We start from the raw sequence: 12,722 nt of genomic DNA, 5'->3' as shown, positions 1-12,722 counted from the left end.
TCGATAGAACTTATTCCATCGAGCTAGCTTTCGCCCTACGTCATTATCTTTCCGTTCCTATTGCCTTTTTTCTTTCGTCCTTCCCTCTTCTCCTTTTTTACACCCTCTTTGTTTTTCCATTTAGGACGCGCCTATGTCTTATTATCATATCCTGCTTTCGTGTCTTCGTTTACAATCGCGCGTCATTAATCGACAATCAGGAAAACGCTTTCCCGAGGCTCTCCAAGAGGATTAAAAAGGAAATCGTCGGGTCGACGCTCCCTCGCGCGAGAAATCATACTTCTTCCTTTCCTATAACGCCTCTCTCTCGTGCCGGAGATAATTTATTTCGTGCTCCTTTTTTGTCTCTTTTTTTTTATTGTTTTCTCGAGATATTAAAAGCTATTAATATCGACTCTCTCGTTACAGAAAAATGTCTACCACTTTATTGGAACGTCGAGAAAAAGTGGAGGAATACGTTTGAAGAAGGTGTTGGTTTCATCTCTCTCTCTCTCTCTCTCTCTCTCTCTCTCTCTCTCTCGCTCGCTCGCTCGCTCTCTCTTCCTCTCTCTCTCTCTCTCTCCCTCTCTCTTTAGAGCCGCACCTGAGAATCGTTCGCGCCTAATTGCGCTGTTGTAATCGGAGAACTCGAAGGAACGTTATCCATGCGGCTGGACGCAAGCAGTCCACCGTGTCCCCGACTAGTTTCTGCATCCTCTCCGAACCAACGATCACTCTCATCTCGCTGCAAGTTTTTTTTCTTTATTTTGTTTCCCTTCTCTCTCCTCTCTCCCTCTTTTAAACGTCAGTAAGAAAGGAAATTTGTGACCGACCGAGCAGAAAAAAATCATTCGAGTTTAACAAGCGCAAAAGATAGTCGTCAATGATTTTATCCGAGCGCGTTCATCTGCAAATCGTTGACCCGAATCGTTCTATAGCACTCTCCGCGAGTTAAACGAGCGTGATAGGAGAAGTAATTATGGAGGGAATAAATACGAGTACGACGAGCCTCTCCTTAAACGATAAAAGGTGAATCGCGAAGTGGAATATCCGTCTTTGCCTTTATCTTCCATGCTGTCTTTTTCTCTCTCTCTCTCTCTCTCCATCTCTCTCTCTCTCTCTTAAATGCTAAAGCCTCTCGAGAAACCGTAACATCGAATGAAATCATCGACCAACGTCGTTTAAAACGTTTAGAACGTTCGATCGCTTCGTTCGCTAAACTACGACTCGGTTATTCGACTTGCGTAAGAGGGAACGTTTCAAGAGATTATTAATCTAACCTATTTTTATTATTTCTTCTTTTTTCTTTAACTATCCTTTCTACTCTTTAAACGAGTATAGACCCATATCTCTCTATTAAAACCGACTCGAACTTTCACGTGTCTTCGAGTCCGTTTCGTTTCATTTCGAACAACAATTTCTTGATTTCCTCTACTCTACGAGCGATATTTCATAACGTATCTACGTATATACCTATATACGTACATAGGTAAAGAAATTAGCCGTATAGATATTATCATGGTATAAATTTAAAACGGATTATATATGTACACAATCGCGTAATAATCGTACGTGCTCGGTCGATGATTTTTTTCCTACGTTGAAATTCCTCTTGAAGGAAGTAGTATGATAGAAAGAGATAGATGTGGGGGGGGGGAGGGAGGGAAGAGAGAGAGAAAGAAAGAGAAATATATGAGTCATTTATCGAAGGTTTCGTTCCAAGTAAACCGATAACGATTTTCCGCACCTGCCTCTTATTTCGCCATCGCGTTCGTGAAAATATTCTCGAAGAAGTCGTTCACCGAGTCGAGTTACGCTCGCACCGAGACCAATCAAAGCCTTCTTTATGCGATATCTTCCGACTTATTACGCGAATGATCGAGTCTGCAAGCGATACGACTTCTTCCTTCTTCGTCCTCTGCAATTATCTTGGATGGCGAAAGAAACCGGGAAACAATTTACGGAATATCTCGAGAATAAGATAAAAAGAAAAATGGCCGGTAAAGAGGAGAGAGAGAGAGAAAGAGATTATCATTTATTAGTAACTTTCTTAGCTATTACATAGAATGTCAAATGGAAAAATATGAGAGAGACAGGATATGACTTTCTCTCTCTCTCTCTCTCTCTCTCTCTCTCTCCCCTCCCCACTCTTTGAGTAAAATAAATCTTGCTATCGATGAAAGTAAACGACCGATAGTCGTCAAGATCCAAGAGAGGAAAAAAAAAGTTTAATTGGAAGGAACAGAGGGAATAGGACGAAGGAAGGAAGTAACACGGTGATTTGTGGTTGTTGTGCAATTTCACTTCACCCAGACGCCAACGTCTTGCATCTTGTCTTGCATCGTGTCGTGTCGTCGACCTTTAAAGACGACTTTTACTATGCGCCAACGACGTCAACGACGACGACGACGACGACGACGACGACGACGACGACGACGACGACGACGACCATGTAACGTAAAATTCTACGCGCGATTCGAAAGATGAGGGAAGCCTCTCGAAAAAATTCTTAATAGCTCGCTGAAAGATTTTCCTTAGAAAATTTTTATCGGAAAAAATAAAGAAAAATGTCGGCGTTTGTTGTTCCAGGCGGTGAAACTGGAGTCGGTACATCCAGGAAGAACGAGATATCTCGTCGTGGTATCCTGTACAGGCCGACAGGATGCCGAGGAAAGTTGCCTACTCGGTATCGATTGTCATGCCAGAGCAACCGTTGGTCTTGTCCTTCGAGTTCTAGCCGATACTGCCATTACTTTAGACGGCGATGGGTAAGTCAATTTCTCTTAATTCTATTTATCTCCGATCCGTTATTATAATCGTTGACGTTGATCGGTCTCAAGAAAGTGGATGTACGTTCGTGCTCAAAGTGGAAAGAAAATAATGGCCGGCTCGTTTGGCTACCGAGTGTTGCTCGCGAGGCTAGCGCGAAGGTCAACGGCGTTCTCTCGTTCTCGTATGCGGGCATAGGGAAATGGAGCGCGTTACCGTAAGGTAAGTAAGGGGCAAGGTACTTGACAGGTGAACACCAAGGTCAGCCTCGAAGGTCGCAAGCCAGAAGTCAATGGATAAATTCAAGAGCTTAGAAAGGGATATTCGGTCTTCTCTTCTTTCCGAGAAAAGGAATTCGCGTTCGTTCTTTGTTAACCGCGTTTAACGGACGGCTCTTATTACCGTTCGAAATTCCGCGCCCTTCGGCCAAAGATGCGCGATCAAATTTGTTCCTGGAATCCTCTCGCCTGCCAAGGGGTTAACTGTAATCGGCGGAGAGAATATTACGAAGTTAACTGAGAAGAAGACCGGTCGTGTTCGGTACGTACTTACCGAGAGAGAGAGAGAGAGGAAGATCGAGACGATAACGGTGCGATCCTGCAATTTTTTTTTTTTCTTCCTTATCTTTCATTTTTTCTTTTCTCTTCTCGCGCATCGAAAAGAAAGAGCATTTTTTCTGTTTCGGTCTCTATTATTCGAGGATCTCTCTGATTATACCATCGCGAAATACGGACGTTAATTAATTTCAGTAACTAATTGAACGAGAATTATTCAGAGAGAAAGAAATTGCTTAGAATGATCGGGAAGAAGTAGATTTTCCTTCCGTTCGTATTTGTGTTCCGAAATACGCCCATGCCACGACTTCCCCTTGCGTTGTTACGAAAGAAAGTACGTCAGGAGAGCGAGCGTAACACGGTTCTTAGACCGAAATTGCGGCATTCGGATCACGATCGCGAGAGAACGACTAGTCGCGATCCGCTAGGAAATGTCGCTCATCGACGGTAAGATAATAACCGCGAATTTTCTCAACGGGCATTGTTGTTTCCTTGCTCGTGCGTGCACGCTAACGACGACTCCTCGTCGTACTGTTTCTTCCACTTTGTGATTTTAATGGGAGATATCGCTGTCGAACGAGAGCTCATATTGAAATGGGAATAAGAAAAATGCATTTCATTGCAATGAAATTTGCGTCATTCGTTTATTTATTCTTTCTTGAGAAACAGATCGATCGAGCGACCGAACGAAAGGGTCGATCGACGAATCTTCTTCATTCTTTTGCTTAAAGCGTAATTAACGTTTGAATTAACGAAGAGAACAAAGGAACAAATCTTTCGATCGTTCTCGCGTGTCACGTGCATTTTTTTTGCATCGTTATTGCGTAATACCGAGAGGCGTATCGAAGCTCGTGCATCGTCTAAAATGTTGAAGTAGCGCGAGCAAGTCGGTATGCTTCTCGAAATAGCAGCAAGCTAACTACAAAACCGGCTGTTCTAGAGAGGACCGTTTCGTGTCAATATAAAATAGCATCGAGTAGATGCGACGACGACGACGACGACGACGACGACGACGACGACGACGACGACGACGACGACGACGACGACGACGACGACGACGACGACGACGACGACGTCGACGACGATCGATCGAGTCACCCTCTATTCCATAAGGTCGACTTTGCTCGAAGACACGCAAATATCTCACTTCCGGATTCGTTTTTCTCTGTTACAGGGGCTTCAGCGTCAGCGTTTGCGGTCGACAGCACATCTTCAAGCCGGTCTCTGTTCAAGCCATGTGGTAAGTCTTTCTAATAATAATCAGTGATGATTATTTATTTCCTCCTTGAATTACAAATATTTTCTAATCTAATCCGATGGTATTTTACAAATACACGAATCGCAAAAAAAAAAGAAACAAAAAAAAAGGAAAGAAAAATATCGTTCGAAATAAGAAAGAAAAAGCGTTAACTCGGCGTAACTCTCGTTACGATCAGAAATCGAATTAACGAGCCGTTGTGTTTTAATGAGAGTTCGCGCGAGACTGTAAACGTTTAACCGATAACGCGATTATCCTTGCACCTTGGCCATTGTCGCGGACGGTAATAAGCATGACCGGTAGATAGGACGGTGCAATTAACGAGCGACGATAGTAGACAGGAACCAGACGACTAGCAGACGCTTCTACGGACTGCTTCTCGTACGCACACCTTTGAAGAGCATATTTTTCAAAAGAAATTCCGAGTTTAAAAGCCGGAAGGAAATAAAAGTCATTTCTTAGAAATCGTTCCATCTCGGTTGGACACGGCTCGCGTTAGATTCGATGACCGTGGCTAAAGAGATAATACCGCGTACAATTATACGTAGACCGAGCGAGGTGAGAACGACGAGACACCTACATACGCGTTAAGAGATTCTCGAAAGAGGAAAGGCCAGGCACGTGGGTAGAGTTCATTGATAGCACGAACAAAAGCGCAAAGGCGTTTCTTTTCTCTTCTTTTCTCTTTTGTTTTCTTTTTTTTTTTTGTTTTCTTTTTTTTTTTTTTTAATTTCCTCCTTTTTTCTTCCTTTCTAAACGAAATTCAACCGTCGGGGGGAAATTTGTAGATAAATTTGAAGTAGCCAAGGCCAATCAAGGAAAAGGGATGTTAAACGAGTTATCTCTTTCTTTTTTTTTTATTTATTTATTCATTTATTTTTTTTTTTTTTTTCTTTTAATTCGTCCGGTAGGAATTAAGCCTTATTACGACGAAGATATCATGCCGTGGGCGTGTAATATCTTCTTATTATATATACAGGCTGAGTCAAATGTGCAACAGAGTTTTCATACTCGAAATATTTAGGTACATTTTCGAAGGTAAGATAATGTTTCGGAAAACGTATCGTAAGATAGAATATGGCGGGGGTGGAGGTTATCGAAGCGGAAGAATCAGAAGAGAAGGGAAAAATCTAACGTGGGCCGTGGCTTTAATTGGTCGGCATATGTATCCCGATTGTCTTCACGACTGGACGCCACGGAGAACTTTCTTGACTGCCCAACCTCTTCCGCTCGCTTTAGAGACTTCTCTCTCCGAGTGTCAGTGAAAACAACGGACGCGTCTTCCCACGCGTTACCAGTACGCTCTTCGTTCTAATTGTCTCGCGATTCGTACGATCGATTCTCGATTGGGTTCAAACGTTAAAGAGAAACGAGAGTCTCGTTAACGAGATTAACATTTTCTTTTTTTCTTTTTTTCGTTTTTTCTCCCCTTCCTTTCCCTATTACATCTCGTAAGCGAACTTTTCGGTCATCTAATCTTACGCTCGAGATTATAGAGAGGCTCGGTCATCGGCAAAGAATGCCTTCATCGAGAAGAATTCGTTCCGACTTCCGGGATCCGAAATACACGGGGAGGATTCGACGAGGAAGGGCATTGTGCTTTTCGCGCGAGAAGACGAAGCTCAAAGAATTCAGGTTCGTTAGCTTCGATGTGTACTGGCTTTTGAACGGTGTGTCCCCGTCTATAAATAGAGAAAGAGAGAAGGAGAGAGAGAGAGAGAGAGAGAGAGAGAGAGAGAGAGGGAAGGAGAGAGAAACGGGGATATATATATATGTATATATATATAATGATTTTTACAAAAACAAAGACCTTTCGATGGGTGAGGTCAATTTGAGAATCGTTAGAGATCGATTTTACACTATAGGTGTATAGGAAATGTCTCGTATTCCAATCTCAGCTTCCTCTTGAAAATTGCGTGAAATAATTTGCAAACGTTTCGACTCGTCGTCGTCGTCGTCGTCGTCGTCGTCTTCGTCGGCGTCGTCTGAGAGCTGTCGTTGTCGTCGTCCTATTTTTGGAGAAGCCTCGTTGCTCTCGACCATCATCATCGTGGTGGGGTCGCGAGCGACCATGGACTATCGCCCGCACCATTTATGGGCGCGTCGCGACGCATGGTCACTTTGTCGAATTTTCCCACGTACTTGAGAAAATATTGAAAAAACGATACCAAGAGGTCTAAACTCGACCGCAAATATCGTTCTCCGAATGTGGAACAGTAGATCGCAAGAAACGAACGAATTTATTACGTTTCCGATTATTCTCTTAGCCCGATGCTCTCTCGTGCACGTGTATATACACACGCACGCATGTACATACACACACACACACACACACACATTCGATTTCAGTAGGAAGGGAAAACGATCGGTAGTACGATTCTGCTTTCGGACTCGTTTGAGAGAACGAAGGAGAAAGAAAGAGATAGAAATATGTGGGTCGTAGCGACGAACGTCGAGAACAATGTAAGCAATTAACGGTTGTGTTGCGTCTACCGGCGCTCGGCGTGTTCGAAGAGGTAATTACCGCTTTAAAGGCAATTATCGCTCGAAAGAAGACCATCGATTCCCATCGTCCCACGTCTCGTCACTTTTATTCTATGGGCAACGAATTTCTAGAAACGAGGTTAAGTTTGAAAGGCAACCTAAGACGACGACGATTACGGGGCTTCGAAAATCCGCAAAGATTGCCCGATAAAACGAAATGGACTTTTCGTTGGGAGAAATTTAATGCGCGATTACTCGTTCCTTGCTGAAGTAATAAAGCATCGAGAGAGAGAGAGAGAGAGAGAGAGAGAGAGAGAGAGAGAGAGAGAGAGAAGGGTGGGGGAGGGGGAACGTGGCCAGTCGCACTTTAGGTCGCGTTTCTCCACGAACTGGTTTTTGTTCTTTCGCGGAGGGACATAAAAGATGTCGGGCAGGCTGCTTTTCCAGGTCACCGTGGTGAGCTGTGTCGTTGGGCGTGGTGAACGATAAGAATATTCCTTCGTTCGATCTACGGAAATTTATCCTCGTCCAATCGACGAATACACGCTTATACGTACATATAATACCTATACCTAATCTATGCGTATATTTTAATCGGAGGAACTCGACTCTCGTCCCTCTTACGCGTTCTCTTCATCTTCTAATCTTTCTGCCTCATTAGCCGGTAGAAAAGAGAATAAGGAGACGGGCGTGCGCTCGTTTAACCGGCACGGCGAAGGAGCAGGAAGCGTTCGCGGATCAGCGAGAATCAATGAACTTTGCTAGAGTCTGATGAACCGGTTTCCAGTCGAACGACGAAGGCACGACTTCGATATGACACCTTCGATACCGATGATAAGACCGCAAAATCGCGATACGATCCCGCAGCATTCTCCCGTTCATCGAGCGTGCCCAGATACCTACGTACGCGTGGGTAGCTCCTAACGCGAGCCCTTTGATTTACAATCTGTTTTTTCTCGTCTTCTTTTTCTTCTTTTCTTTTTTTTTTTTTTTTCTTCTTTTTTGCGACACTAAATAGCAATTTTTATATGAAAATAATCAAATTGAAGTGTATAATGACGTATGTATTATATTTTCATAAAATATCGTCGCGAACTTGTCAAAGAACTTCCGTGTATTGAAACGAGGATCCATTCCAATCGGCCTCGAGCGAATAGCACACCCGATAACTTTGTTCCCTCGTCACTGTCAGCTTCCGAGCTTCAAGAATATCTCCTATCTTGCTTTCCTCTCTGTTCCACTCTTGGACCGGCTCTTTGTCTTCTCCCACTCCGATAACGTTTCTCTCGCACGTCTAAAGTTCCGCTTGGTAAACTAAACGTGCAAATCGCCTATACGTAGATAAATCATTATAACGTTCCGACGTTGGTTCGTTAATTTAATAAGAAAAACAGAAACATCGAATTTTATTCGAATGGACGAATTAAACTCGTGTTGAATATCGAAACGATAAAGGGAAAAAGAGAAAGAGGCGTCGATAGATAAGAGAGTCTCGCCTCTTCTCTCGTCGTTATCTACGTACAAAACGTAGACGATAATAGTTGCCAGAGGCAACGACGATACATTTGAAACTCATCCGCTCGGAATCGAAGCGTTTATTTGAAAAATACGTACGTACCAGTAGAGTTCGAAGGAACGATCATTCACGCGTGTCTCGGAAGAATCCTGCGTATCATCGTATAGTAATTATCGCCAAGATCTCTCTCTCTCTCTCTCTCTCCCTCTCTCTATCTATTTATCTATCTATCTATCTATCTATCTATCTATCTATCTATCTATCCATCTATCCATCTATCTATCTATCTATCTATCTTTCTATCTATCCTATCCATCCATCCATCCATCCATCCATCCATCCATCCATCTATCTGTCCATCTATCTTTCCGAAGCGAGAGATGAGTCATCGGAGACTCCTACTCTTTTCTTCTTCTTCTCCTTCTTCTTCTTCTTTCACTCCTCGCGGAGGGCCTCGTCCGCGCTCTTGCGTAACGAACGACGACAAAAGGGTCGCGGACCGTCGACTAGAATCGGTTCCGGCTCGAAAGCTGACCGTTATCTCATTATACCGGTAGCTTGACTAGGTCGTCTTCCTCCTTTCGAGAAAAAGAGACGGAGAAATAGAGACACGCATAGGAAGTTTCATCCCTGATTCAATCTCTTCGGGCTCTCGCCGAAGACGAGATCTCAAAGAATCGCGAGGAAGAATCGCGAAGAATCGTCGTCCACGAAAGATCTCGTTCATTCCAAATCAGCGAAGAGAATCTTTTTCCCTCGTTATTCCGGCGCGATGACTCGCTCGCGAGGATTCCTTCTTCTTCGTCGAGCTGATTTATCGTTCGCCGGGGATATGGTGTAACAGGGTCAGACCGTGTCTCGTGGGATTCGAAACGCCTTCGATCTTTCCATCTCCACGTACTTTCCCTTTTAAACGTTTTAACGCGACGATTCTAATGGATTTCAACCGAACGAGACTCGTTCGCGGTTGATCTCGCGATGCTGTGAGATTCCTCAAAAAGGCTTTTCTCTCTCTCTCTCTCTCTCTCTCTCTATCGCCGGGGCAAGGAACGTTGACCTATTAACGAAAATCAATAATATTAGGATAATAGGATTCGTCGTCTTTAAGATTCTATTCGGAAGAAATTTTATTAGCAGTCGATGACGTCGTTAGTTTAGTGGAAATAGCTTTCGAAATTATTAGAAGCATTGGAAGATGTTATTAGAAGATAAGCTAGTATAACGGTTCATCGCGAAACGGAAACGTATATTTTGTCGGATGAAACGTTTATACCAACGCGGCTCCTCCTATAATTCGAGTATCGAGAGAATCTTACTCAACGGTTTCTATCGAAATGAAACGCAGATATATGTAGTTTTATCTTTCCAGGGAAAGTTAGCGATGCCTTAGGTAGTTGCGTGTCGAAGCGTGAAGCATCCCAAGTCGCGGCGAATGCCATCGGCGACGATTGTCTCGAATCGCTTTCGAATCTCTCGAATGGTGGCTGTGCGCCTCTCGATTTGCAAAGACAGAGACAGAGAACGAGAGAGAGAGAGAGAGAGAGAAAGGAGCCGATATTTTGGGGATAATTAAAGGCTTTGGGGAAAAAAAATGCTGTGTAATTGCAATTTTATTCTTATCCCCTTGGTTTTAGGCGGAAAAGAATTCGAGGAATGCCTTGGGATTGGAATTTTTCTTCTTCTCGAAATAAACCTCTTTATCAGGAGTAGATACGATCTTTCTCTCTCGCGCGTCGTCTCTGGAAAAAGAGAGCGGCGACGTAATTGCAATTTTTACCTTATCGGTTGATTTCGATCAGTCGAGCGAGACGACGATCCAAGGTAAATTTAGACATCTCGCTTAGCTCGAAAATCCATAAAACGGCTTGTTCATACGGTCGTCGACGTTTCTGTTCTTCCTCGGACAAACTAGTTTCTAGTTATATTCGAGATAGTCGAGGACAACGACGACGCGGTGCATATACAACGAACGATCCTAATCTCTATGCAAGTTGCGTGCCGCAATTCACGCGCCAAGCTTGTAAATAGTAGAATAGTTGATCCGAGATAATCTCCTTGTCCTGCCTTTATGTATAACGCGCTCTCTGTCCCTCGAGTACCGAGAGAGAAAGTGTGTTTAACGTGGAGAGTTTAGCGCGTGCGGATAGCTAACAACATCAACAAGTAATTACCTTCGTTTTTTATCCAACCGAAAGTAAATTACGAGCAAAAGTCTGACGAAGACGTGCCTTTTCTTGCCTTGCCCGCGCCTATTATGCGATTTTTCAGACTTTACTATCATTAAATCGAACGTTGCAAAAGACTTTCTTATAAATCGCTCAAAAAATCGAGTCGAAGCTCGCAAGGCAATACTAAATATGGCTCCTCTTCTGTCACCATCCCCACTTCTAACGCGTTCTTTACCGTCGGCTTTTTGGTCTCGCGCGTACTATTCTCATCATCGAATCATCGGTCTCTCTCTCTCTCTCTCTCTCTCTCTCTCTCTCTCTCTCTCTCTCCTCTTCTTCAGTAAAACGTGGCTCACGCCGGTGTACACTTCGACGAAAGACTTTTCGTTTCGTTCCTTCCGAGAAGAATCGCTGCGTGTACTTTTTCCTCTGCATCTTTGTTTCAACTGTTCGCAGGAAAGAATTTAGAGATTTTCCAAGTAAAAAAAGGATATAAAAAGGATATAAATAAAATAAAATGAAATAAAATAAGAAAGAAAAAGAGAGAAGAGAAGAGCGAGAAGGGAATTTTGTTTGAAAAGTGAAGGAAAGAAGGAGGAAAAAGCGTGCTAAAGAGAATAAGATAAGTCTAGTACAGGTTGGCCGCGGTATAAGGAAAAAAGAAAAAGTAACTCTTTATCTCGGATCGGTAGGGTCCTATGACCTTGACGGTCCTAAGGCCTGAATCCTGAAGTCGTATGACTTACGGTCCTATAGCCTTCTCGCTCCTTCTCGCAGACGGAAAGGAGGAGAGAGAGAGAGAGAGAAAAAAAAGAGAGAAAAAGAGAGACATGACGATATATACGTACGATCGTAGGGTCGATCCGATGACCTTGACGAGAATAGCTCGCAAGGTCGGACATCAGCCTGTTTGAGCAGTAGGACGAAAAGAGAGAAAAGATAAAGGGACGGAAAGCAAGAAAATGTTGTCGCGTGATTGCGCTTATACGACGGTGATCCTCTTTGTCTTACCAATGGTGATCCTTTGGATTCTTGATTTTTCAAGGAAAACGAAATTTCGCTTCCGAATTACGTTTTCTTTCGTAGCACCTGCCAGGTGAGTCCATTTTATCTCACGGTTTTTCCCTTAGCAATATAGAACATCAAAGGCCAATAGGAATTCCCCGATTAGAAATCTATTTCATCTTCGTGCCATGATACAACTTTTATCATTGGAAATATTGCTAAAGTCATTTCTAACGTTTTCTGGCATTCGAACGAAGTAGGTAAATTAACTTTATACGACGAATACGTGAAGCGAGTTTATGAAACCAGGTTGTTTTTCTTTATTGGCCGTGATCTTATTTTCGATTCTCGCAAATCGCATATCTACTCGCGTCTACAGAATACTTGTTTGGAATTCCTGACGAGCGTGTTTCTACTCGTAATTTCGATTCGATGAAGGAAATCCTCATAGTCACGTGCTGCTTTTGTCGTTCGACTCTGTTATTATTACGAACGTCATTTCGGTAGCCACGGAGAACCACGTGTTGCATCTCCTTTGTTCGTCGGTGCATGAACGAATCGCGCGCGCCTGTATATATATATATATACATACACACACACACACACACAAAATCTATCTCTCCGTGGTTTTCTCTTTCTCTCGATTTCGCGTTGTTCGTTCGTACGTTTGTACGTTCGTTCGTACGTACGTACGTTCGTTCGTTCGTTCGTTCGTTCGTTCGTTCGTTCGTTCGTTCGTTCGTTCGTACGTTCGTTCGTACGTTCGTTCGAGCGCACACGCTTGGCATGTATCCAGGGGAAGCAGAATTCCCTGAAGAAGATACACGAGTTTAAACTCCATTCCTGTCTCTCTTTTTCTCTTTTAGTTGTACGCGTATACGTACGTGTACATTAGTCTCTGCCTCCTGCGTACGTATACCTATGCAAAGAAGAGAAGAAGAGTGCGAGGAGCAACGATCGTATTGTAATCGAAACTTCCTGTCTGAGGT

The 12,722-nt window shown here is 43.4% G+C and overlaps 1 protein-coding gene across 7 annotated transcripts in view; it reads left to right on the top strand.

Moving 5' to 3' along the window:
• Window positions 1-12,722, top strand: part of ssh (Protein phosphatase Slingshot) — a 69,060-nt gene that overhangs the window by 45,378 nt on the left and 10,960 nt on the right. For 5 of the 7 annotated variants that reach the window (XM_035882642.2, XM_035882640.2, XM_085660640.1 and 2 more), the window contains 2 exons: window positions 2,569-2,747; window positions 4,477-4,542. In XM_035882642.2, the coding sequence (XP_035738535.2) occupies window positions 2,569-2,747; window positions 4,477-4,542 (245 nt within the window). Of the gene's footprint in view, window positions 1-2,568; window positions 2,748-4,476; window positions 4,543-6,064; window positions 6,196-11,675; window positions 11,825-12,722 lie in introns of those variants that run through there. The other 2 variants (XM_035882648.2, XM_035882647.2) reach the window with 2 other exon arrangements.

This window comes from Vespa mandarinia, chromosome 12, assembly GCF_050613455.1.
Source record: "Vespa mandarinia isolate Hongniang chromosome 12, ASM5061345v1, whole genome shotgun sequence".
Taxonomy (NCBI): Eukaryota; Metazoa; Arthropoda; class Insecta; order Hymenoptera; family Vespidae; genus Vespa; species Vespa mandarinia.
The sequence above is the reverse complement of the archived record's forward strand: the minus strand, read 5'-3'. Positions and strand labels throughout refer to the sequence as shown.